Source organism: Neovison vison, chromosome 1, assembly GCF_020171115.1.
Source record: "Neovison vison isolate M4711 chromosome 1, ASM_NN_V1, whole genome shotgun sequence".
Taxonomy (NCBI): Eukaryota; Metazoa; Chordata; class Mammalia; order Carnivora; family Mustelidae; genus Neogale; species Neogale vison.
Window position 1 is genome coordinate 86,510,575 of NC_058091.1, and position 27,366 is coordinate 86,537,940.

Consider the following 27,366-nt stretch of genomic DNA (forward strand, 5'->3'; position numbering starts at 1 on the left):
GATAATACAGGTTAACATATGCTGTGTATACCTTTAGATTTTTGTCTACGTGCCTGTGTCAAGAATGTTCTCTTTCTTATTTTATTTTTCCACTACCACCTCTAATCCCCAACCCACTTTTTTGTCAGGGCCTGATTTTCCTCCACTCCCAGCATCAAAAGCATCTTACCTCACCTCCAATAGTAGAACTAGAAGCAAATGAAAATCAAAGGATCAGAAAAAGGAGTTAAAGGGGTGCCTGGTTGGCTTAGTGGGCTAAGCCTCTGCCTTCGGCTCAGGTCATGATCTCAGGGTTCTGGGATCAAGCCCCGCATCTGGCTCTCTGCTCAGCAGAGAGAGCCTGCTTCCCCCCTCTCTCTGCCTGCTTCTCTGACTACTCGTAATCTCTCTGTCTGTCAAATTAATAAATAAAATCTTAAAAAAAAAAGAAAAGAAGTTAAAGAAGCACATGGTAGGGGAAAGAATAAAAGAGAAGGGTACAAGAGGCAGCAGAGATGTGAAAACTATTAAGAGTATCTTAAAAGAGTCAAATAAAGTCCCTTCCCATGAAGACGCTGATGAAGTTAGACCCATGAGTCACTGCCAGACTGATATTCTCTGAGCCACACCCCCCTACCCCCCTTCTCTGCCCACCACTACTATTACCATCAATCCTTCACCACCTAGACCTGAAGCCATCTTTGAAAAACAGAAATCAGGCCAATCTCTGAGCAATCACTCACCATAGGAGTATATTGATTGTTCAACCTAATAACCTCAGCCCTCCAAAGATAGTATAACTCCTTACCTTAATTGTATTGGTGACTTTGCCACCCAGGAAAGATTAAATCAATAGAATAGAGATAACAAAGTAAATCAAACCCACACTCTTTATACTTTTTATGGAATATGTTTAAAAATAATTTTCACATCACTGGGCTATTCTAGGTATGTTTATTTAAAGAGTCTGAAATACTTTGAGATTATGATTTCAATTTGACACATGCAATTGATTTCAAACTTGTGATATTAAATTGGAAGGTGTAAGAACATTTGATTTAATTTTGGAAACAGTGTGGAAGTGTTTAACAGAGGTTGATTTACTACATGTATATGTTTGATCATTATTTTTTAAGTTGCTTATGTTCTTAGAATGATTTGCTTCTTAGGTTTGTAAGTCGGCCCCACCAGACAGTTGAGGTGCTTGAGAAATCAGATATATTAAATGTTTAAAAGAGGTTTAAAATGCTTAAGGGAACTGAATTACCTAAACTAGGATCAGAACTAATTGTTAAGAGAAATTTCAACTTTTAAACTTGAATTAACCAAATGTTAATAAAATAAAATATGAAAGAGCCTGTTCTTATTATTATATAAAAATGACTTGATTTTAAAATAGACTCATAAGATTTGTAGGTTGCATAGGTTTCTGAATGCACATCTTTAATAGATTAAATATTAATTTAAAGCCGAATTAAATGTAAGAAGGCCCTTTTTAAAAATTCCCCTTGGACAATAAAATGCTCATACTGAAATTAAGCTCCAAGAAAGCAGGGATTTTCTCTGCCGTGTTAACCCTGGTGACCTCAGAGCCTAAGACAATGTCTGCAAATGGCAGGCAGGCAGAAATACTTGTCAAATGAATACCAGAATGTAGGACTTTGAGCTGGGAATCTATCTTAAACTTCAACTTGGTATCACTCAGAAAATCAAATTAGAGCAGCCAGTCATACCAACACTAATGGAAAAACCAGTGTTCTAAGATATGTGTAGATGTAAGGAAATACAAATTTTGGAACAAAATTGTCAAAGGATGCTGCGGGGAGCCAGAACTATAAGAATGAGACTACAAGGATTTGTTCCCTGAGTGGTGATTACAGATGGAAACAAAGAGGTAAGGAGTTGGGCAATACATTGTAGAGTAAGAAATAAAGCTAACCAGCCTCAAAGTCCTCTCAGAAGGATGCCCCATGTGCTACTGAAACCAGAGTAGAAGCATGGCCAATGGCATGGTATTGGACCTGTAGAAAAGGTCAAAAAGAGCATAGTATAAGCAGTTTTAGATGTGGCTATGAGAAGTTGTAGGAAGAAGTGTGTTGATGAGAGGAACTTATGAAATATAAATATAGCACAAATCAAGCTGCAGAGAGTTTTGAAGGGAACGTGGCCAAGATGGCAGAGCAGACCATCTCTTCCAAGACCTGAGCTGGGAATGGAAGTAATGACAAGGAATAGTAAGTAAAAAAACAGAGACAAGTCTGAGGAAGTAGTTGCCTTTTATCGTCTTGTTTAAGCTGTGAGAGTTGGCTTCTCTTAAAGATGCAGACCAAGGAGAACATTTTATAATGACAGGAAAAAAGCGAGGATTGGGGGGAGGCAAGGAAATCACATCAGATGAGGAAGCACAATTTTACAAGAGAAATCTAAGTCAATTCAGTGAATGCTGCCAGAAATTTCAGCAGACAAATGCAGCAATAAAAATGTGGGAAGATTTATCCTTAGCACACATATATACTAGGTCCTAACTCTATGAGCTGAAGAAACAGCAGTGACCAAGACAGACAGGTCCCCTGCCCACATGGGGCTTACAATCTAGTCAAATAATTAGGATCAGAACTAATACTAATTTAAAAAGTAAAATAAAAGCTGTATATAATGCAATTCCACGTGGTGTTATCAAGAAACATAATAAAGCAGGGGAGGGAGAAAGAGAATGAAAGGACTCCATAGGACTGTTGAGACAAGGAGAAACAGATCAGAGAGTCCATCTGGCCTTTTGGGGGTGGGAGAGAGAAGGCTGAGAAAAAAGGGAGGAAGCTGGGGATCCTGAAATCATAGTCTCTGGGAATCTCATTCAGCCTTAGACAATGGCATGACAATTACCTCTAATTTCCCCACTTGATGGCAGCCTTGATTCTGAGACTAAAAACTATAAGGCTTCTTTTTAACCCCCTTAGCATCTCACTGGCAGATGGTCGGATGTGGAAGGAGCTGTCATTATAGGTCCTTTCCTGGCATTTCTAAATAAATCTGGGTCCTCTGGCCCCCAAATGCACCATGTTATTCATGACAGTTGACCTTACATAAAAGTATGTGAAACATGTTTGGCAGTGAATTAGTTATGTACAGAAGAAACATGAGCTGACTATAAGCAAGATCAATCACAAGCACAAGAAATCTAAAGGAAAAAAATAGCTAAAACATGTTTAGTTTCCTCTTCTCCAGCTGGAGTTCAAGTTGATAGGGTAACTAGTCAGAGAGACCTTTTGCATTGCCTTTCAAAACTTGAATAAATCCTTTGTCCCCTGTGTGATTTATCTTAAGCTTAGAAAATTAGAAAAGTTAAGCATTTAACTGCATCTTAAATAACCAAGAGAAATTTCCCTTAGGTTCTGTCTTCAAAATTAGAGTGATCATAGAATGACTTCAAACACTGACTCATCCAACCAAAAGTACATGACTAAGACAAACTGAACTACTTAGAACTCTTGCCCTAGGTAGAATGCAAAGAGCCCTCAGAAGTCTCTCCCTACCAAACACCTTCCCACAGAACGCAGAGACCCAGTATAACTCTAGGATCCCTGACAGAGGGTCATTCAGCCTTTGCTTGAATACGTCCTGTGATGAGAAGTTCATAACCTCACAGAACAGCCATTTCACTTTGGGTCAAGTTTCATCACTACTTAAGCTTTCAGTACCCCTGGTAACTGAAGGAGAGGTACAATGCACCTCCTGGTAACTCACCCTAAGTGTTTCTGCTTTGATCATCAGGTCCTCCAAATTAAGTTAATTGTTCTTTAAATCTCTCAAATAAGAAACACAAATGCAATTTAAACCCTCCTACATTGTAATTTTAGGAAATATTTAATATTGATTTCAATGTAGTAAAGCAATTCTGTAAATACACATTATTTAGCCCCTTTGCACTAATGAAAAATGGAATCTACTAGAAACCAAATTTATCTGGGAAAATACCTAAAATTAAAAAAAAAACACTGAAACATTTATTCCTAAGATTAAATATTTAGCACTTGGGAGTATACCAAGTATACCATAAAATCCTTATTTTAGTTAATGTCCACAAAGTGAATATTTGCTTTTCAAAATAATTTATTTATTTTTACTTAACACCTGTACATTTGACTTATGAAATCGAGGGAAAATATATTCTCTTAAAGCATTCGCTTAGATGTTATGAGAAGTTGCAAAAACAGACCTGAGGGGAAAAAAAATAAATGAGAAAATCTAACAAAACAAACCAAGTTATGTGTTTCAAAGGTCACTTTTTTAATTATGTGACAAAGTGTCCATTGTGGATATAAAACTCTGCTCCACAAGTCATGCTACACCCCCTTCCACCATTCTGATTCTTAGAGGAAACAGCTAAAATCATTCAAAGGGGCTCCTTTCCCTCTGAGTTCTAATATTAAATACTCTTCCATGAGCATTATGCAAAGCACACACATATGGATTTATCCAAGACATAGAGGTTCTCCACAGAAGTTAAAAACTGACCTGCATAATTCATCTAAGTGCCACGTCGCTGAGGTGCTGAATCATTTCCTTAGCTTTAAAATATTTTCCACATCTCACACAGGTCCATTCTCAGTTTGTTTTCTTTTGAAAATGTTACTGTTCACTCATAGCTACTTTAAAAATGTTAATTGTAATAACAAACCCTGTAATAAAAAACCTGGATTTTTTTCCATAGCCTGACTTATCTCTGTCATGCAGGGTAGTTGGGCTTTGTGCCTCAAACAAGATGTTAAGAGATCCAGTTCTCAGGAATAGACTAGATGCGCTGAGACACAGCTTGGAGCCTGCAGTCACAGCTGGGGGCCAGGTCAGGGCAGAGATGGCAGGTGCTGGCTGAGCAGGCTCCTGGGTCCTTAGGCCTGGACTCCAGGACACTCAGACTTGTGGAAATGTTGCCAGTGTTGGCAAACTGCATGTTGTTTGTTTCTCTACCTTTAAAAGTGCCTTTCTAACTAGTGCGTGAAAAGCAGATGGCCCACTCTCCTGGAGACCCTGAGAAAGGGTCCATTGTGGAAAAGGCTACCCCAGGTCTCGGCTCAGCCAGTAAGAAAGTCCCCATTCCATGGTGATGCTCTGGGAAGTCCTTAGGGCTCTGCCTCCCTCTTTCTGTGAAAGACTTTCTGTGAAAGTCTGTGCTTGTCACCCAAGTTCATACCCAAGTCTGTACTTCAGCTCAAGCTGCCATTAACAAAATACCAAAGACTGGGTGGCTTGAACAACAAAAATTAATTTATCAAAGTTCTAGAGGTTGAAAGTCCAAGATCAAGATCTGGCAGGGTTTGGTTTCAGGTGAAAACCCTATTTCTGGCTTGCAGGTCTCTCCACCTTTGCCCAGTGTCCTCACATGGCAGAGAAAGCCTCTTCTTATAAGGCTAGAGTCCTGTCAGATTAGGGTTCCACTCTTATGACCTCATTTAACCTCACTTCCTAACCTTACTTCCTAAAGACCCTCTCTCCAGATACAGTCACATTGGGGGTTAAAGCTACAACAGATGAAGGACAGGTGCACAATTCAGTCCATAGCAAATAGACAAGAAACTGACTGAATGGAAATGAAGCAGCTCATAAAATCTCCAGGAAATTTAGAATACCAGAATGACAAAATAGGCAAAAGCAAAAGGAAGCTACACATCCAGAAACATTCCCAAACTATTCCCAAAACCATTCTGATGAGGCCCCACTGCTACCAGTGGATGCCACAGCCATGGCTGTTAGCCCATGTGGCTTAGAAAACCAAACACCAGTGCATGGTCACTGCCACTACCATCAGCCTCCATATTCACTTTCTCTGACCCTATCAGTCCCAATTCAACATCCCAGACATCTGGTAAGTGAGCCTTAGTCAGAAGCCAGTACTTCAGCTGCAAGGGATGATGAAAAGGCAAGCCATAGGCATTTTTTTCTTTATCTGAAATACAAAATGGGTCCTACCTCCTATCAAGACTCAGATGATTGACAATTCTCTAGACTTAGGGAAAAGGTTCAAATGCTAGGGAATTATTTAGCCCCTTTATAGAAACCAAATTTATCTGGGAAAATACCTAAAATTTAAAAAAAAAAAAAAACACTGGAACATTTATTCCTAAGAAATAGGAAAATTTCTTAGGAATATTCCCAAGCAATTATTATCTATCTCCTATTATTAATAATAAGTTAATGGTTGGTATATGTATATAATAAAAAAACAAAAGTTTAATGAAAAAACAACCTGGTTATAGAAATGGACTGCAATATTATCTCTCTCTTCTATCTTACATCATTAGAAAATTCTGATCATAAATAAGAAAATTGACTTTATAACCTATTAGATTGGGAACTGCAATGTGAAAAACACAGGACTTTAAAGTAAGAAGAAATGGAAAACATTTAGGAAGTGACCCAATTACCAGTGAGAAAGGATAAAGGTGTCAGCTGGGGCACTAAATGCGGGGCTAAGATACCAGGAAAAGATATGAAATATTTCAATGGGAAATACTGATGGGACTTTCTGCTTAATGAATATTGGTTGAGGTTACAGAGAAGAGTAAAGATCAAACCTAAAACTTCTAGTTCCAATAAAAACTCATCCCTCAACTAAATTAAGCTCTTTCACTGAAAATGTTGTTGCATCACTAGTTTGCCTAACAAATTTTCAAAAACTAACAATAAAAAATTAGCTGAAGTCTTGGACCAAGTAGGATACCCTGGATAAAAAAGTCAACATAAGAAACCAGGCCAAAAAACATAAAATTGATATCAGACATGTATTATTGCACTATCTTTCTGGGAAAGAGGAAATTTGGAGAAGAGAAAATTTGAGAAAAAATTTAACCAAGGGGATAAATAGAATAGAAATAAAAAGCAAATAAAATATGAAAGTAACCTAACATGTGCCCCATAGTTTTAGTAATCCTTTATTGATATAAAAATATTCTGAAAATTTAGGAATATAAAATACCAAAATGAATTTATTCACAAAAGATTATAGAGAGAAGAGATATGAAAAATAGTATTGTGGAACTTTTCCCACAAATCAATCATATAAACTCAACTGATATGTCCATGGTACAGCAAGAAAAAGCAAAGAGAGTGCCATAAACTAGCAATCAGTGAAAAAGAAGCCAATCCTGAGCAAAATGCAGAAAGAGATTACCATATGGATGATTTATTTGCTTACCTGAAGTTTTCCTCTACCAGGTATGAGCATCATGAAGGAAGGAACTATGGTTTACTCTTCTTTATGTCTCAGTACACACAGTACACATAATGGCCCAGAGGGTGTACTTAAGAGATATTGGTGGAAATAAATTGGACTGAGCTGAGCAAGTTCACTAAGAATAAGCCTTGTGAGCCAAGGTGAGTGTAAGCTGAATTGAATAGCAGAGTTGGACATATATATAAATAATTTCAAAGAGGTATAATCAATGTTATCTGACACAGAGATCTTTAGTGGCATATCCTGGACTATGTGCATGGATTGTTCCAGTTTAATATTTTTACCAAACACGGAAAATTCAAAAGGTATGTACTTGAAACATACAAATGACTTGGGTCTGGGAGGTAAAGCTAATGTATTAGATAACTGAGTCAGGATTTCTATTTTTTTTAAAGCTAGAAGGAGGGGCCACACTTAATGAAAACAACTATAAAAATGTAACAGAAATCAATAGAAAGTTCTGCAGCTCAATAATAACAACAAACAAACTCACTACATTAGCACAGGACAGGAAAATGTAAAATGACTGAGACCTCCAATTCTGCCATTATGGTGTCCAGATTGGTTGAAATTTTTCCCTCCAAAACCTACTTAGAAACTTGGTGGGGTGCCTGAATATTCAGTTGGTTAAGCATCTGACTTGATTTCAGCTCAGGTCATGATTTGAGGGTCCTAGATTAAGCCCTGTGTCTTGTTTTATACTCAACAGGGAGTCTGCTTCCTCTTCCCTCTCCCTTTGAGCAATCCCCCCGACCCCGCCAAATAAATAAATAAATAAATAAATCTTTTTAGAAAGGAAATTTGGGATAAAACATAATATAGAAAATACAGAGGGACCATAAAAGTAAAAGTACATGAGATAGTACTGGGCAACCCCAGGAGTATGAAAGTAGGAAAAGAATGCTGGTGTCAGTAACCAGGGTTTAGGCCAATGGGAACTGGATATTTAGGAATATCCAGTTCCCATTGGATAAATGGGATTCCTTATAAACTTGGGCCCATCACTAAAATAGCAAACAAGGAAAGAAAATCATATCCACCTAACAGCATAGGAAATGGTAAAGAAACTTACCTATCTCTGCTTTAACTATGAGTAGGAAACAAAAGGTCATCTTTGAACATTTGTAATCACTGACCTATCCACATACATAATGGAGGCATAAATATACAGTAATCAACAGGTCTGAAAATCTCAATCCCTAAAAGTAATACAAAAAGTGGTTTGAAAGTGATGATAGTCCTGAGGCAGTAGGTAGAGGCAAAAATAAATCTAGCCTAGAGTCACATGCCCTTAATGCTGTAGTACAGGATTCTGACAGACAAAACTCCACTGAAAATGAACTCACAGTCCAAAGCAACAAGATCCATAAAAATACTATCTGCCAGAAAAGGGCCAACAGGTGTACTAAATAACAGGTCCCCACCTACAAGAACTATTGATATACAGACTATGCGATAAATGTGTGTAAAACTACTACATACTTGAAAAAAAGTAATAAAAAATATTAAAAGAGCAAGACACTATGAAAAGCAAGAACAGATAAGAAAAGATGACTGGGTAGTACTTCTAAATAATAAGATATCATTGAAATTTAAAAAACTCAATAGAGGAGTTAAACAAATTGGACATAGGTGAAGAAAGACTTAGTGAACTAAAAGAGATATCTGAGGAAATTATCCAAAATGCAACAAAGAACAAATATAAATATAGAAAATACATATTTTTTGAAGTTTAAGAAATCTACACAAAATGCAAAGGAATGTGTATTTAATATGAGTTACAAAAGCAGACACTTAAAAGAATGGAAGAGAGAAGCTATTCAAAGAAAGCATAGCTGAGAATTTCCCAAAATTGATGAGAGACATGAGTTCTCAGATTTAAGAAGCACAAGTCTAAAGTAAGATAATTAAAAATAAATCCATATGGAGCACACCATTATGAAACCACAGAACATAAATACAAAGAAAAGCTCTTAAAAATAATGCAAAAAAAGACATTGCCTAAAAAAGACCAATTAGACTAAACAGACTTCTCAAAAGCAGAAGTTAAAATGTGATGGAATGATTATCTTTAAAATATTGAGAAATAGAACTATTGACCAAGAATTCCATACTCAGCTACTATGCAAATCCAATAAAATTAACATTGAAAGTGTGAAACCTTTATAGACCTTTTCTGAAAGAACTACCAAAGGGTGTGCTTCAGGAAAAGCAAAATGGAAGCCAGAAAGAAGTAAAAGAAGACAACACTGGGCAAAGAAAGGAAAGTATGGGGAAAATTTAAGCATTCATTTTTTTAAATAAAATAACAATGAGGACTAGTTTGGATCATATTTTAAAAATGTAGTATTAAAACATTTACCAATGTTAAGATAAAATGGGGGGAATATGATAAAAGTTAATCATAAAGATAAGCAGATGAGAAATATTAATTCTAGACTTCATAAAGTCAAGTATGCTTATAAGCTTTTATTGATAACTACGAAAAATAAAGACAGACAATATAAAATTTCCATATAAGAAGTAGAGAAAATGAATAAGGAAAAGTTGATTAGCAAAACAGAAGGTAGGAAAAAGAGGGAGACAAAGAAAGGGAACAGGAAAAAAAAAACAAGAAAAATAGAATGTAAATATAGATAGAAACAACTGCAAATATCAGTAATCACAAACTAAAACTTGGGTGACAAAGTAAAAGTCATTCATTTGTCTTTTTTTTTGAGATTTTGTTTACTTATTTGTGGGAGAAAGAAAACATGAGTGGGGAGAGGGGAAGAGGGACAAGGAGACTCTGTGCTGAGTGCGGAGCCTGACATGAAGCTCAACCGCATGACTTGAGATCATGACCTGAGCCAAAGTCAGTTGCTTAACTGACTGAGTCACCCAGGCGCCTCTCCATGTGCCATTTATAAAGGGACACAACTGAGACATAAGAACATAGAAAGGTAAAAAGGTGAAAAATATATTTTTATTTACTCCATTTAGTTAAATAGTCACACCTTTTGTTGTGATTTTATCAATGTGCTTGATTACTGCATGCTGGCCCAGACCCTTTAGTGCAGTTATATAAAACTCTGTACATGTACTGTTGCCTTTTGATATGGGCCTAGATGAGTTTTTTTTTTTAATAGACTTTAGGATATAAAGAACCCTTAGAGATAAAATCATCAATTTCCTTTCATCATAGGATAAAAGGAAAGCTTCTCAGAAAAATGAAGCAATTCTAAATAATATAACCTCCAAATATAAAAGACATAAATTGACAGAATTACCAGTATAAATGCACACATCTGGAAGTTTTTACACACCTCTTTTGGTTCTTGATAGATTAAAAAGAAAAAAGTCATACAGATATAGCAAACTTGGACCACAATGTCAACAAGTTTAAATCAAAGGACAAACATGGACTCCAGCATAGAAGTTAATTAGCTCTTAAAAGACTTTAAACAATCTGAAATTGATCGTTGGGAATCACGCATCAGGTGGAGAGTCTGGTCAAATGGCCTCTAAGATCCCAACTAACTCTCAGATTGTTTAGTCTAGTTTCAATAAATATTTCACTCAAAGATTTAAAATCCAGGCTTTTCTTTTTTCTTTTTTTCAAAACTGGGTAAAGCTCTAGGATGAGTTATAGCTTGAGGTATAAACCTCAACATTCCCACTGTTTTCCACTTTGAGTTTGGTGTGGGGTGGGGATCACCAAACTAAACCCAAAGAAATCTTCATGGGTATAGTCCAAAGGGAACCAAATCAAACAAACCAACAATTTTGCACAAATTCCCATGAGCCAAACCACTGAATTTCACTCAGCAACAAAGACCTATATTAGACCCTCCTCACCAACTGGAGCCAAATTTTCCTAAACCTCAGTCATGTCAAGGCACAGTTCAGTTTGAAAGATGAGCAAAAAACTACATTTCAAAATAATTAACTTGAAACTATTCAAGTTTCTGTAACGTTTTGGAGTCTTTACAATACAACATTTTGGACTTTTTACAATGGAATAAAATTAGAAGAAATAAATCATACAGGACCCTAGTCCCCTCTTCCAGGCAGCAATATTTCCTCCCAGACATTCACCACAGGGACACAAAAAAACAACCAAACCAAAAAAAAAAAAAAACCTGGTGTATTGATGTTCAACAAACAAATGACAGCAACACTCTAGAAGGAAAAATAAATAACAAAGCACATGTTGAAATAATGTAACAAGCTAAATTTACAACTAACATCTTTCTAAAGACAGACTTGGCCCAAACATCAGTCTGTATATACAGTTATAGTTCTACTGTTATAAAAACAGATAAGGACAAAAGGGAGCCATGATTTAATTGGCTCATACTGTACCTACTTTTGTGGAAAATAGTGTTGTATGTACTGATGTATGAATTTACATTTACATTTACAAATTTATGATATCTCAGTGTTCCTTTTAGAGAGTCCAATTAGGTTGCTTACCTTACATCATTTTAAAAGGAAGGATTAAGGAGGAATTAACTTCACTGATGTTTACCTTACCACCAGGGAAGAGCAAGGAGGGTGGAAGAAAAAGTCAACAGAACAATCAATTGTCCCACGAGCTTCTGGATCCTTTAGCTTTTCCTTAAATTCCTTTAGGCTTTCATACATGTCATGCCATCTCTCTGGAATACCATCTGGGACACCCAGGCTTGTGGATTTCAGATTAGTTTTACAAGAATTGTATAGACATCACATGGCAGGGTTTCTTTTCTTACATGAAAGCTATTACTAACATAATGGTCTATCTCACCAAGTTCTGGCATCACGAATAAAGCAAGCACGGTTAGTTTCAATCCCCCAAGCACATTATCAGTTCCTTGAGAGCACACAGAGCATCTTAATATTTGTCGATTTTCCCACTGAACTGGTCGTAGTGTTTTTAATGACTGGCCTGACTGGCCTGATAGACTGGCCTTCAAACAATTTAGTATTACTTAGATAGATAACTGGGGAAAAAGACAAGTAAGACAACGCCAACAGAAAATTCACTGAAAAAAAAGAAAGAAAAAGAAAATCCACTGAAGCATATGTAAAACCATAGAATGGAAAGGGATCAGGTGTTTTTTAGGGAGCAGATTATGCTTCTTGGTAGAGGAAGAAAAGATGGACTTTTTTTTTAAGATTTTATTTATTTATTTGACAGAGAGACATAGCAAGAGAGGGAACACAAACAGGAGGAGTGGGAGATGGAAAAGCAGGCTTCCCGCAAACCGAGAGCCCGATGTGGGACTCAATCCAGGACCCTGGGATCATGACCTGAGCTGAAGGCAGACACTTAATGATTGAGCCACCTAGGCGCCCGATAAGATGGACTTACTATCAAAGAAGACCTTACTCTAAAAACTAAAAGACAGGCGAAAAAGGCAATAAAACAGGCTGGGGGCAAGCTGATGTCCCACCCTGCTTGATAGCTTGACAAAGACTAGAAATAATTGCCCATTAAGCAAGCAGCTTTGTTACCAAGGGCAGGATAAGAAGTAATGGGCAATGTAAGGAATAGGCTAAGGTAAATATAGAAGTAGATACCACCAATCCAAAAACATGTATTTAAAACCCTTTCTTGCAGGGACCATTATACCAGGTGAAAGGGGGAGTGGAACGGAGAGTACAGGTGATAAACGCACAAAGGAGAAAAACACAGCCCTCGTCCTTAATATGTTGGTTCACCGTACAGGACACAGACAGATGAACACAATTACAGTACAAGAAGCACCATGTACCAACTATCACAAGAGCAAGGGAAAGGGTAGAACTACCACATCTGAGAAGTTCTTAATAAACGACTTTAAAAAGTAACTCAAGACATTTTTATATAACAACATTTATATGGCTCCTAACATTTGAGCATTAAAGCAGAAATCTGAGGATCTGATTGGAACACAACTACCATTACAATGAAAGAAAGATCTTTATAATGTAACAAAGCTGTTGCCACATTTCAGAAGACAATGCAATTAAAAACAAAAACAAAAAAACCTTCACGGCTCTGTTTACAACAAACTGTCAGCACCAAATACTTCAAAATAGGCACTGTGTTCTGTTTTGTCTTGTTTCATTTCCTGGCCCTTGTTCATTTTATCTTCCCATGTGTAAACACAGTACCTGACTACGCAGCTGTTCACGCTACGGAAAGTAGGAGAGAACACCATTGAGCTGAAACTTTAAAAAGGTGAACGTAGAATCTTTTTGTCACCAAAGGGAAATTGCCTGTTCATCGTTCTCTCTTCAACTACCCCTCTTCTTCCAGTCCTCGAATCACTCAGCAAGAAACACACAACTCCCAAAGCCAGCGTTCCATGTAGAATATCCAGGAGCCTGGACAAGGCAGTCAGGAGATTCGCTACACCTCACTCACTCCCCTTTTCAAAGTCCAAGCTTTTCCCTTCCCATTCTTCAGAGAAATAGAGAATCAGCTGTTTCACCCCTAGTTCTGTGGACCGGAAATGCAATTTCTGGCTCTGCGACAAATTCCACTGTAGCAAAGCCAATAGCATCCCCCATGGAATTCACCATAATGGGATTTTAACTGTATTGGCATTATGTATAAATTCAAGGAAAATTACATTTCGGGGAATGGTGAATATTGTAAAAGCTTCAAGTTCAGAAGACTAGAATTAAGAAAATTCACTCCTCCTCCCCTTCAGAACAAAGATATATATATACACATATATATGTATATATATATTTTTTTTTCATGGAGGTGAACAAATGAATTTCTGTCAATTCTCTCATTCTATCAACATTTATGAATGCCTACTACATACCAGGCACTGAATGGGGTGAATGAGGTCTGGGAATGCAGCAATAAACAAGAGAGAAAAGGACCCTGTTCTCATGGAGCTTCTGCTCCAGTTGTGGGGAAACAGTAAGTAAAACAGAAAAGGATAAGGAAGTGTTAGTGCTATGAAGAGAATGAAAATATGGTGACACACTAGAAAGCAACTAGATACAGTACTTAATGTTGAGAGGTCAGAGGTGGCCTCTCAGAGGAGGTGATTTAAGCTGAGCTCTGAGTGATGAGGAGGAAGAACACCGAGGCATGAGATGATAACAGGTCTGATGGCAAGAATGACTTTTACCTATGCTAGGGACAGAAAGAAGGCCGTTGTGTTTGGAGCAAAGGGAAGGAAGAAATAGATCTGGGGGCCAGAACAGGCCAATTATGAAGGGTTTTTTTGTAAACAACATAAGGCAATCTGGGTTTTGTTCAAAGATCAATGAAGAGCCTTTGTAGTACTGTAAACAGGGAAATGACTGGACCCAATCCACATTTTTAAAAAGCCCATTCTGCCTACTGAGTGGGTGGGTGGATTATGAGTAGGCAAGAGAGAGGGCTGTTGCAACACTGCATAGGGCAGCATCTGTGAAGACAAAGAAAAACGGATTGATCTGGGAGACACTCGAGTTCAGTGGCTAGGACTTGCTGATGGGAGAAGAAAAGAGGCATCAGGAATGACTGGCGCCATTTACTGAGACAAGGGCTACTGAAGGAGAATGGATATGGATGAGAATCATGACTTCCCTGGGGTGCCTGGGTGGCTCAGTCAGTTGGGCATCTGACTCTTGATTTCAGCTCAGGTCATGATCTCAGGATCCTGGGATCAAGCTCCGTGCAAGGAGTTGGCTTGGGTTTCTCTCTCCCTCTGCACCCCCCACCCAACTCTCTCTTTCTCTAATAAATAAATAAATCTTAAAAAAAAAAAAAGGCTTCCTTAAATCATGTTACCTTTCAGATGACCACTAAAGATACAACTACAGATGTCAGAACATGATTAGGTATAAAAGAAGTCTAGAGTTTGGAGGAAAGATCAGAGCCAGAGATACAGATTTGCTAGTAACATAAAGATTGTATTTAAAGCATGGAATGAATGAGGTTCCAAAGGCATGAAGAAGAACAGAGCTGGTCCAGGAATGGAGCCTATCAGTGTTACGGGCTGGTGGAAAAAAGGAGGTGAGAAGACAAGGAACTGCCAAGCGGGTGAGGGAATAGGATAGTTTGTGAGTCCATTTGAGCCCTCTGGGAAGGTGACACCAAAGTGGGATGAGACATACAAGAGAAATATAATGGAGGAGGGGTCAGGAGTAGGTGAAGAGGGTTTGTAGGTTTGACATCTATGAAAGGCAGAGGGATGGAAGGACTGCAAATGAAGTGCTTTAGACCACAGCCCTGTTCTAAGAGAGAGCAGGCCTGGCCAATGGGGACGTTCTGATCCAATATATCTATTGGAGGAATCTCATGTAGTGAAAGAAGCTCCCAGTTCTCGGTTATTCACTGGGAACATTCTAAGGAAGCCTGGACTGTGTTTCCACTGTGTTGGATGTAAGGGTATGGTAGCTGAAGGCTTCAGATAGCTATTGCCCTGTAGGAAATTCTCATGAAGGGAGATCTAAAAGGCACACCTCCACAGCCACCATGGTGTGATGTTATGTAACCCAAAAGTAAAAGAATGTTTCAAAGAGAAGGGAGAAGTCAGCCCTGTCAAATGCTGCTTAACCATCAAGTAACACAAGAATAGTCATGTGGCTATTGTTTTTGACAACATGGAGGTCACAAATGACCTTAACAAGATCAGCTTCAGGAGAGCATAGAAGACAGAAGCCCACCTGGAGAGGGTCGAAGAATGAACAGGAAGTGAAGAAGTGAAACAAGAGGACAGATAACTCTTTTCAGGTAGTTTTGCTGAGAACAGGGAGCACAGAAATGGAAAAAAGCTGGATGGGATACAGGTAAGTGAGGGCACTTTTTAATTTTAAGATAGGAGATACTAGAAAATACTGATGAGACTGATCCCATAGATTCGAAACATCAATGATGCTGCACAAAAAAGAAAATTACAAGTGCAGCATGCTTGAGAAGGTAGGAGAGGAAGGGCACAGGATACAAATGGAGAACTGGCTTCTGGCAGGGAGAGAGGAGTTCTGACAACCATAACAGGAAGGAAGCCATAGAGTTGGGTACAGATGCAGGCTGGTAGACTTGGCAGCAGGAAGATAGGTAATGCTTGTCTCACTGGGTCTGTTTACTCAGTGAAGTATGAAGCAGCTGAGGGCAAGGAAAAGCGAAAGGAATGTAGGGAGCCTGAGAAGAATTAAATTGGGAAAGGGTCATTTCAGAGAGTGAGAAAGCAAGCACATCAGGAAAGTGTATTAGGACTCTCACATACCCTGAGTGTCTACTTGAGGTGTGTGGGCATGAGTTTATGGTGAGACCAATCAATGTGATGTTTTTCTGTAGCAATATCAGAGGCCTAAGTGTAGGCATGGTGTAGTTGGCTGATTAGGTTTAACAAGACAAGGGGTTTTTTTAAGTATATGATGGGGAAAGAGGCGGAAGGATAAGTGGAATTTCTTGGCCATGGATCCAACCCCAGATGGGGCTCAGAAGTCATAAATGGGTACACCTGATGGCGGTTAATACTGACTGAATGGCTACAGCTCCTTCAATTTTCCAAACCCCTAGAAAACATTCCACTCCTTTGCTTTTCGTCCATTTGGGCAATCTCTGTACTTACTCCTCCTCTGTTGCTAATTGAACTCACAGATATCAACATTTATAATGAATACAATGCAAACCCCTGTGGCAAAAGTTTATTTTTCTTTAATTGATTTAAATGACAAGTTTTCTTGAAATCTTGTTATTTTAGAATGAGGGTTGGATTTTAAAACATCTCTGAATTTAAATATCCCTTATTTGGATGACAGATGAAAGAGCCTTTTGATGAAAATAAACCAAATAGCTCAACATGACACTTTCTTCTTAAGTCTTTGCCAGGAAAATGGAGTAAATCATATTTGGTGAGGTGTTTAGCTTAATAGATCTATCTAGATCTCAAATGTACATAAAATGTTTTTTGGTTTTTTTTTTTTTAAAGAAAAGACACCACCACATAGATCTTTTTTTCTGGAAATTTACCTCAGAATTTCCCTATTTGAGGAAATCTTTGAAAATCCACTTGAGATATATCATAAAAAACTCCTGACTATAGGAAAAAAACTGAGGGCTGTGGGAGGGGAGGTGGGTGGGGGGATGGGGTAACTGGGTGATGGGCAGTAAGGAGGGTACATGATGTAATGAGCACTAGGTATTATATGTAACTGATGAATCACTAAATTCTATCCCTGAAACTAATATACTATATGTTAATTAAATTGAATTTAAATAAAAAAAATTTTAAAAATATATACCTTTATCAGGCAAAAGCATTTGACCAAAAAGGTGCTATCTATACCAATCACGTGGTGAAACAGAACCTTTGCAATATGCAGCTTTCTCTTACAGCCTTAAAGCTACAGTGTATTTCAGAATAAATCTTAAATACAACACCAAGTTAAGTAGTTTGAGAGAATATAAATGATTGCTTGTACTCACAGATTTGAATTTCTGATCAAATTCCCGAGTTTGGCAGTTGAAGCCCATGGTAATAATGGGGTTCCAGGCAACAAGAAGAGAGAACTGCCAAGAAACTCTGGCCTTCTCCCATGACCCAACCGCCCACGTTAGAAAAAATGACTGGGAAGCAAATTTGTCAAGAACAGGACCTTCGCTACAGAATAACCACCCAAAACCCAGACTATAAACAGCCACTCATTCAAATGCACTATTTTTAACAAGAACACCTGAAACACAAATGTATGTTTTTCTTCTCCAAGCTGCTAAACACCAACTGCATTTTCAAGTTTGCATATACCCGAGACCAGTGTAATTATAGGCGATCATCCTGTGAAGTTTTAATGATCCAAGGATCCCAAAGGGACTGCAAGAGAGCTGTTTCTTTATTCTCACTATTTTAGCATGAAGAAACGAAGCTACACTTTAGGAAGCTGCTGTGTTGGAAAAAATGTTAACTGCCAAATAAGTCAGGCCAGGAGCAGCACAGTGTAGCAACCGAGGATATCCAGAGTCCAGAATCAACATAGTGCAGCTGCATTCAATAGCAGTACAACACAAGCCCAAGGGGACGGAAAATGTGACAGGTTCCACCCCAGAAGAAGATGGAGGACAATGAACAATGAATAATGTGTGGGGACTGTGGGGGGTAGGGCAGAAGAAGACACATACCCAACACAAAGCAGACAACAGAATGATGGCTACGTCAGCTTTGGGAATGAACTGGCAGGACCAAAATTATGTAAAAAAACTAGGTCATTGTGAGAAAGGAATACTAACTCCTAATGTCAGGCTCTTAAGAAGAGAAAAAAGCTAAATTTGAGCCTTTGATGAGTTCATATTTTAAAAAGAATACTTAGTTATGGGTGAAGAATTTTTTGAATAGGGCTGAGGATAATAAGTAAAATTTGAACTTCTTATTTCTTAACATCAAAGAATATCATTCTTTCAATCTTTCCTGGATAACAGAGAAAAAAAAAATCACTCTCTTTTGAAGTATTCAGATGAAAGTTCTACGTGGGGAGAGAGCACTAGCGATAATTTGATCAATCCATACATGTCATCAACATAGGTAATGTTAATATATTTTGTTATTGTGAATATTCCCAAAACAATGATGAAATCACTGTTGTTCATATTATCATAGCTGGGTACAGAGTAATGGTTAAGATGGTGTAGCCTGGATCCAGGCTTTAATCCTGGCTCTGTCACATATTAACCCTGTGATCTTTGCAGGGCATTTAGTGTTTCTGTGCGTCACTCTCCCTTCCTCTAGAATAAGGATAATGTTTGTGCTTATTTCATGGTACAGATGAAGGGATTAAATTAGTTTCACCATGTAAGTCACTGTATCAGTGAGATCCCAACAGGAAATCCATGGCACACTCCATTCACTAAGGGACTGTTTTTACAAAACTGTGGGACACAGGGAAGAGTGTGAAATCCAGGGCTGGTAGTGATGGGTCTGATATCACCTCTAGGCTTTCAGGTACAAGGAGAAAGAAAGATTCTGGAATCCAGAAGAAGAGACAGTTACAGAAAGTAGGCTGCCTTCAGAAGTAATTGATTTTCATCTGAAAAGAAGAGCCAATCCAAAGTGAGCCTGCAGAGAAGAAAGCAGGAAGGAAAAATGTTTGGCCTCACTGTCCCTTCCCCTCTTATCACCTCCTGGACCTTTCCATTGGCTGAAACCACTCAGAAGCTGGAGGGCAGTAAGCAGGTTGATGAACCCCCACAGGCCCCAAATTGGGGTGAGACCAAGTAGAAAGGGCAAGACAGGAGATCTGGAGAGACAAAAGAAGAGATCCAGCTCAAGCACTTCTATGTACTGAAACTCTCTGATGATTTTAATCCTTCACATCTACAAATACACATTAACTGTAATTCACTACAGCATGCCGATCAGTACCAATCTTGATATAAACTCAGCCAGACTGCAGTTCAAGATTAATACAACCTTATTTTCATTTTACTATAGACCAGGGACCAGACACTCATTATTTACTCAGCTTATTATGCCTCCGGAGAAAGAATGAGAAAAGAAATATCATGGGAACTAGCTGTAGACTTACAAGAACTATGACAGTATCTTATAACAAAGCCAAACCCATGTCTGAAAGATATATTCTCCAGATCCTGGGGCTCCTACAACTGGGCAAATGGAGTCATGAGGAGAAAGCAGATGACTACATAGCTGAGCTTTTTATTTCCCATGAATAAAGATGATCTAATTCTGAAATATATGACCTATAGAAAATGCTTGGAAATGGCAACTTGATACCTACTTTCTTATCACTGAGAAATATACTGTAAGCAAGGTATGAAATTTTTGAAATTACAGAAAAGTTTGTTTTTAAGAGCAAAATGTTAAGAATTAAATATCAGGTCATGAAATGCTGCTGCTACATAGTTTAATAATACACATTTCTATATGCGTTTGGTCACAAAGTCAAACAGAATGCAAGGAGCCATTTTAAATGTTAGTAAGTTACATTTTTCTTATTTAATTAATTCAAACCACAAGAAAGGATGTGTCATTTGGTAAATGAGGAAAAGTCAAAATATTTCTTTGTATTTACACAATTTGGATAGTATTAAATTTTTATTAGGAATAAAATTTATAAGGTAACACTTACTAATACAGTAACATAAAACTGAGATATTACTTCCTTTTAATCTATATGCCTGGGATGCCTGGGTGGCTCGGTCAGTTAAGAGGCTGCCTTTGGCTCAGGTCATCCCGAGTTCCACATCAGGTTCCCTGCTCACTGGGGAGCCTGCTTCTCCCTCTGCCTGCCACCTCCCTGCTTATGCGCTCTCTCTCTCTCTCTCTCTCTGAAATATATATCTTTAAAAATTTTTTTTAAATAGTCTATATGCCAAAGTATTACATAATTTGAAACATTTCTAAGGGAGTTTCCAATATTATATTATGGTGAAAGGGCAAGTGAATCTAAACAGGGGATAAACACTGATCAAAGGTACTGATGCAACCAAGACTAGAGAAATCAGCAGAAGTCAATTGGGAAAAGTCTTTTGTGGGAGGCCTCAAATAAGGAGCTTGAGTTTCATTCTGTGGACCACAGTAAGTCACCGAAGGCTTTTAGCTGGGAAGGAATAAAATTGGTACAATAGTTTAGAATGTGAACCCCAGTTTCAGAATGACTGGGGGTAGGGAGAGACTAGAGCTAGAGGCCAACTAGAAAAGTTGCAGACAAGGACCTAAACTGCAGGCAGCGTGGGGAATGAACAGATGAGGGCACTTGGAAAGAGAAAGAGAGAGAGGCAGAGGGAAAGGCCAGGAAAAAGGGAAGGAAAAACAGACTGCGAAGGAAGAATGGATGGCCGTGATTGACGAAAATGGAGCACAGGGTAGAGGTGACTCAAATAACCTGGGGTTGTCGAGCAAAGACAATACCATGTCATTCTGGGGAGGGGTCAGGAGGAGGGGTGGATGGATGAATGACTGCATTAAGCTGGTAAAGCAACAAAGGAAGAAGAGAAGCCATCTGGATGGAAATGGCCGCAGGCAGAAGAAGATATAGGGACAGAAGGTTGTCAGCATAGGTCAGGACACTGATGGAGATGTGAACTCCAACGAAGAAAATACATGACAACATCACAGCGATAAGGGCTGTAAGTAGGGTTTCCAGTTCAAATAGGGGATGCCCCATTAGATTTGAATTTTAGACAAACAACAAATTAATTTTTTAGCATAAGTATGACCCATGAGACATTTGAGACATATCTATACTAAAACTGTATTTGTTGCTTATCTGAAATTTAAGTTTAATGGGGTCATCCTGTATCTTCATTTGCTGTATCTGGCAACCCTAGCTGCATATGAACTGGGAGACAAGCTTCTGAAAGAGGCTGACTAGAGACAAAGGCCTATATGATAAATTTAGTTAAGAGAAAGTCAAACTTAAAACTAAGCCTCTCTATGCTCGGTTGTTTTTGAAACCACCTAATTTCCCCAAAGTAACCATTGCCATTCTTTTCATAACATGATGGCCGTAAGGAGACAACATTATACTTTGGTTTGTTGTAAAGTCACTGGAATAGGTCACTCAGAATTATGCTCTGCAAGAATTTTATAGAGGAAGTTTCACATTTGCTTTCTTGTCTGTACTTCTAATCTTAGAGAGGCTGAAAATATCAGGTAAATTGTCACACAACTTTTTCAATATAAAATTGTGATATATGACTCATCACAGTGCAGCCTTAACCACATTTGAACATGTTTATGGTTCAAATAAAATATGCTATGTGTTTTTGTATGTCTAACAAAGAAGAATAATGGCTATATCACTGAGATATTTCCGAACCTCTGTTCATTATTTTGTCAAGTAATCTCTAAGGGGAAATATTTTTACCACATCCACACTTTAATAAATTTACTCGAGGCTACTTAAAATACAACCTTATTGTACTCTTACTGTTCCTTAAAGGATTTGCAATATGTGAGGTGAAACAGAAGAGTTATACTCAATAATTTCTTTTCATGAGAGAAGAGTTTGCTGTACTTAATATATAGAAGTCTCACTTTCAAAAATGACACAACAAAGCACCAGCTAGTTAGGACAGAAATGAGGTACCCTCTCAGCAGCAAGAGGACTATCATAAACTCTCACCCTCCGATTCATTTAGGGAAGAATGGTGGTAGTAACAGATGGCATCTGAGAAAGCAGTGGTCACATGCAGTCTTAGTGTAGAGCCACACTCCCTGAGTTCAAAGGCACAGAGGCCCCTGGAAAGTCAGTTCATACCAGGGCTCTGTGAAGATCCACCAAAAGCCTCTTTATAGCATGTCTGAGGCCTTATGTAAGAGAAGGAAGGGAGCTCTTAAGGATACCAAAGTAGTTCAAATCCAGAGATAGTAAGACTTTTCCAAAGTTGGACCACATGGTCTTCCAGCTCCACAACCAATGTTTGCTGTACATCTTAGGAGATAAAGTATGAGGCAGAGACTCCTGGTTGCCTCCCAATGGTCATCTGCCCTTCTTTCTTAGTAGCCAAACCCCAGACTTTAGCTGGGCACATGGCTAACTATAGGAATTACATCCCCCCCCACCCCGCCACTTGCTGGGTGGTATGGCCATGTGACTAAGTTACGGCTAATGAGATCCAAGTGGAAAGTTGTATGGGACTGCCAGTAATTCTCTTTAAAAAGGAGTGGCTGCAATTTTCTTCTCCTCTCTCCTTTCTGCTGCCTACAAGGAACATCTTTGCCCTGGAGTACAAGCAGCCATCTTGTGCAATGAGGTGGTATAAAATGAGGACGGTGGGACATGAGAGAGGGTGCCTGGGTCCCTGGTGGTTATGGAGTTTCCAATACAGCCTTGGAATGCCTATATATAGGTTTCTTTTATGTGAAATAATAAATGCTCATATCTTTAAACCACTATTAAGTTTTCCTTACTCACAGATGAATCAATGTCTCATTGTTTCAACTAGAATGTATACCTATGTGTGTAAAATACTGCAAAGTGTGTATGGCCTAACACCTAGTAGAAACCTAATATGCATGTTAGTTCTTCTTTATCTAGTGAAACTACAACCAGTCCTGAACATAGACACATGCGTAACCTCCCCTTATTAGACAAATGAGCTAATTGTTTGATACCATAAAAGGACACAGCCAAAATGTGAATGAGCCCTGCTCTTGGTCTTCATTTTCTATAGTCACCCCTGAATGTCCTCAAGCTTTAAATATATCCTAGGTATCTTCTTATTTATTTGTTTTTGTTCGTTTGTTTGTTTTAACTTTGCCTATAGATTCAAGGCAGAGACCGATCTGTCTAGCTTATCTTCTTATGCCCCTTTCTTCTGGCATTGCTAATAAATAACCTGTCCTTTGGCAGAACCTCTTCCCACCTCCAAGTGGTATTGGGTAGGGCTATCACTCAGGTTGGGGAAATCTAGGTAAAGAGAGTACCCCACCCTCTAATGATAGTGATTTGTTTGGGGATGGCCATGCAAATAGAGAACCTCACATGATCATCCTACTGAAGCTATTAAGAAAGGTAAATGTCCTGTTTTGAGGGTTGGGGTTCTACAAGCCTGTAAATTTGGAGCTGCTGGCCACCTGGAAGAAGCTGAGTCTGGAGTCAACACATTTCTTTTTTTTTTTTTTTCTTTTTTTTTTTTTTTTTGGAGTCAACACATTTCTTGACTTCCTACTAACATAAGCCAGTAAATTCTTTCTCTAGGATTTGAGGTAGGTTTCTATGTCTTGTCATTGAGAAAGTTCTGGAGACTAACATTATACTGATCATTTTTTCCATGGTTCAATGATATTGAAGATAAAAATAGATCAGGAAACTACAGAATCAACAACTTTGTAGTATCCATCTTAGGATCTTCTTAGTACCATAAAATTTTAATTCTTATTGCTCATATATGAATATCATATGGAAATTAGAAATCTTTGGAGCCATGCCTTTATCTGATACAGATATGAAGCTATCATCATGATTTTCACCTTCTAATTACATTTAAAGAAGCTAATCAAGATTTTATGTCATATCAGCATTTAGAAAATAGTTTTGATATGTTACTTAAGTGTTTCATTATTCTGGTGGCTTCCTTGAAAATTCAAAATTTTATTGTCCTGATATAAATACTCCCTCTCCCAGAAACATACAGATAGCCCAGCAACTTTCAATAACAATTTCTCCCATTAAAGAAGCTATTCCATTTTTTTTAAAGTAGCAAGCAGCACAAGCTTGTTATTTAAAAAAAAAAAAAAAAAAGATTCTTCCTAGTTTAATAACCCTGATTTCATCTCAGTGAGAAAAAAAAAATAGGTGTTCTCATGATAAACCAAAATTAAATCAGAAGTAAAAGGAATATTGATTTTCCAAAGATTCTCGTGCTCGCAAGTGCACACAAGCTAGTAAATGAATTTCTGCAGAGCTATGGGTGAAGAATATTTTATCTCCGAATAAGAATAATTCCTGACGCAATTGCCTATTCACCTAAATTAAGAATGAAAATACAGATACTCCTAAGTGAAAACATACTGTACTTCTATTATCATTTAGATTGAGGCTAAACAGGGTCTCATAGGGGATAAATATTCTTAACAAGCAAATAAAGAATTCAGCCACTGGGGTTTTCTTTTTATTTCAACTGTTTAAGCTTTTATAACAAAGTTTTTAGTGTTCTGAAAGCCTTTTATGGCTACAATTATATGAACAGCACAATTTAATTAGCATGCATTGAGTATATGGTCCTATAATGGGAATTTTCATTAATTAAAGTAGATAGAAATACAAAAGCATTAGCTGTAAACAATTTGAGGAATCAAGAATCTGATTTGCCTATGTACAACAAAGGCAAACACACTGCAGTTATATGAATAATTTTGGTTTGTACAGTGACTACACGTTTATCTAACGGTTTCAGACTTCATTCCACAAATACTCACTGGGTTTCTATCATTATTGGTTCTTGGGAGTCATCAGCAAACAGAACAAAAATCCTACATACTAATTCTGACATTCTAGCAGAGCAGACAGATAATGTACAACAGACAAAATATGTAGGCAATTATATGTCAGAAGGTGATAAGTTCTACAGAGAAAAAGAAAAATGCAGAGTAAGATACGAGGTCTATGGTAGTCAGGGAGAGGAAAGGGATACAGTTTTAACTAGGGTGATCAGGGTGTGCCTCATTAAGAAGCTTGACATTTGAGGGGTGCCTGGGTGGCTCAGTGGGTTAAGTCGCTGCCTTCGGCTCAGGTCATGAACTCAGAGTCCTGGGATTGAGCCCCCGTACCTGGCTCTCTGCTCAGCAGGGAGCCTGCTTTCTCCTCTCTCTCTGCCTGCCTCTCTGCCTGCTTGTGATCTCTCCCTGTCAAATAAATAAATAAAATCTTTAAAAAAAAAAAAAAAAGAAGCTGACATTTGAGCAAAAACTTTAAAGAGGTGACAGTATGAACTATGTGAGTATCTGGGGGAAGAACATTCCAGGTAGGAAAAAAAAAAACCAGCCAGGGCAAAAGCCCTACCTGAGGCTGAAGATTACTTAAGAAAACTGTTAATCAAGATAAAGAGTCATATTGATATGAATACACTAATCGTAGGAGATCTTAACACACCTCTTTCAGAATTAGACAGATCATCGAAGCAGAAAATCAATAAAGAAACAAGAGCATTGAATGACACATTGGACCAGATGGACCTCATAGATATATACAGAACATTCCACCCTAAAACAGCAGAATACTCATTCTTCTCAAGTGCACATGGAACCTTCTCCAGAATAGACCACATACTGGGTCACAAATCAGGACTCAACCGATACCAAAAGACTGAGATTATTCCCTGCATATTCTCAGATCACAATGCTTTGAAAGTGGAGCTCAATCACAAGGAAAAGTTCCGAAGGAACTCAAACACCTGGAAGCTAAAGACCACCTTGCTTAAGAATGCTTGGATCAACCAGGAGATCAAAGAAGAACTGAAACAATTCATGGAAACCAATGAGAATGAAGACACTTCGGTCCAAAACCTATGGGATATAGCAAAGGCGGTCCTAAGGGGAAAATATATAGCCATCCAAGCCTTGCTCAAAAAAATTGAAAAATCCAGAACACACCAGCTGTCTCTACACCTTACAGAACTGGAGGATCAACAACAAATCAAACCAACTCCACACATAAGAAGGGAAATCATCAAGATTAGAGCTGAGATCAATGAGGGAGAAACCAGAGATACAGTAGAACGTATCAATGAAACTAGAAGCTGGTTTTTTGAAAGAATCAATAAGATCGATAAGCCACTGGCTACACTAATCCGAAAGAAAAGAGAGAAATCCCAAATTCATAAAATTATGAATGAAAAGGGAGAGATCACAACTAACGCCAAGGAAGTAGAAACAATCATCAGAAGTTATTACGAACAGTTATATGCCAATAAGCTTAGCAACCTAGATGAAATGGATGCATTCCTGGAAAAATATAAACTACCAAAATTGAACCAGGAAGAAATCGACAACCTGAATAGACCGATATCTAATAACGAGATTGAAGCAGTGATCAAAAATCTCCCAAAAAACAAGAGCCCAGGACCTGACGGATTGCCTGGGGAATTCTACCAAACCTTCCAAGAAGAAATAACACCTATTCTCCTGAAGCTGTTTCAAAAAATTGAAGCAGAAGGAAAACTTCCTGACTCTTTCTATGAAGCCAGCATTACCCTGATCCCCAAACCAGGCAAGGACCATACCAAAAAGGAGAATTTCAGACCAATATCACTGATGAATACGGATGCTAAGATTCTCAACAAGATCCTAGCCAACAGGATCCAACAACACATTAAAAAGATTATCCACCATGATCAGGTGGGATTCATCCCTGGGCTACAAGGATGGTTCAACATTCGTAAATCAATCAATGTGATACAACAAATTAATAGGAGAAGAGAGAAGAACCACATGGTCCTCTCAATTGATGCAGAAAAAGCATTTGACAAAATCCAACATCCGTTCCTGATTAAAACGCTTCAAAGTATAGGGATAGAGGGAACATTCCTGAACCTCATCAAATCTATCTATGAAAGACCCACAGCAAATATCATCCTCAATGGGAAAAAGCTTGCAGCCTTCCCATTGAGATTCCTCGAGCGTTAAAACCTGAAGCATAGTGAGTGAGCAAATGGGAGAATATAAGAAAAAAGTTTTAAGGTAAGTCCCCTTTGTTTACAAAGGGGAAGCAGATCTTGAAGACCATTTTTGGTAGGGCTA

The 27,366-nt window shown here is 38.1% G+C and overlaps 1 protein-coding gene across 4 annotated transcripts in view; it reads right to left on the reverse strand.

Annotated features, from left to right (window-relative positions):
* KIF6 (kinesin family member 6) overlaps positions 1–27,366 on the reverse strand; it is a 472,725-nt gene that overhangs the window by 416,622 nt on the left and 28,737 nt on the right. The window contains exon 1 of one of the 4 annotated variants that reach the window (XM_044250486.1): positions 13,331–13,558. The exons of the other annotated variants lie outside the window; for them this stretch is intronic. Coding sequence (XP_044106421.1) covers positions 13,331–13,377 — 47 coding nt within the window. The 5' untranslated portion in view covers positions 13,378–13,558. Of the gene's footprint in view, positions 1–13,330; positions 13,559–27,366 lie in introns of those variants that run through there. 4 annotated transcript variants of the gene reach the window in all.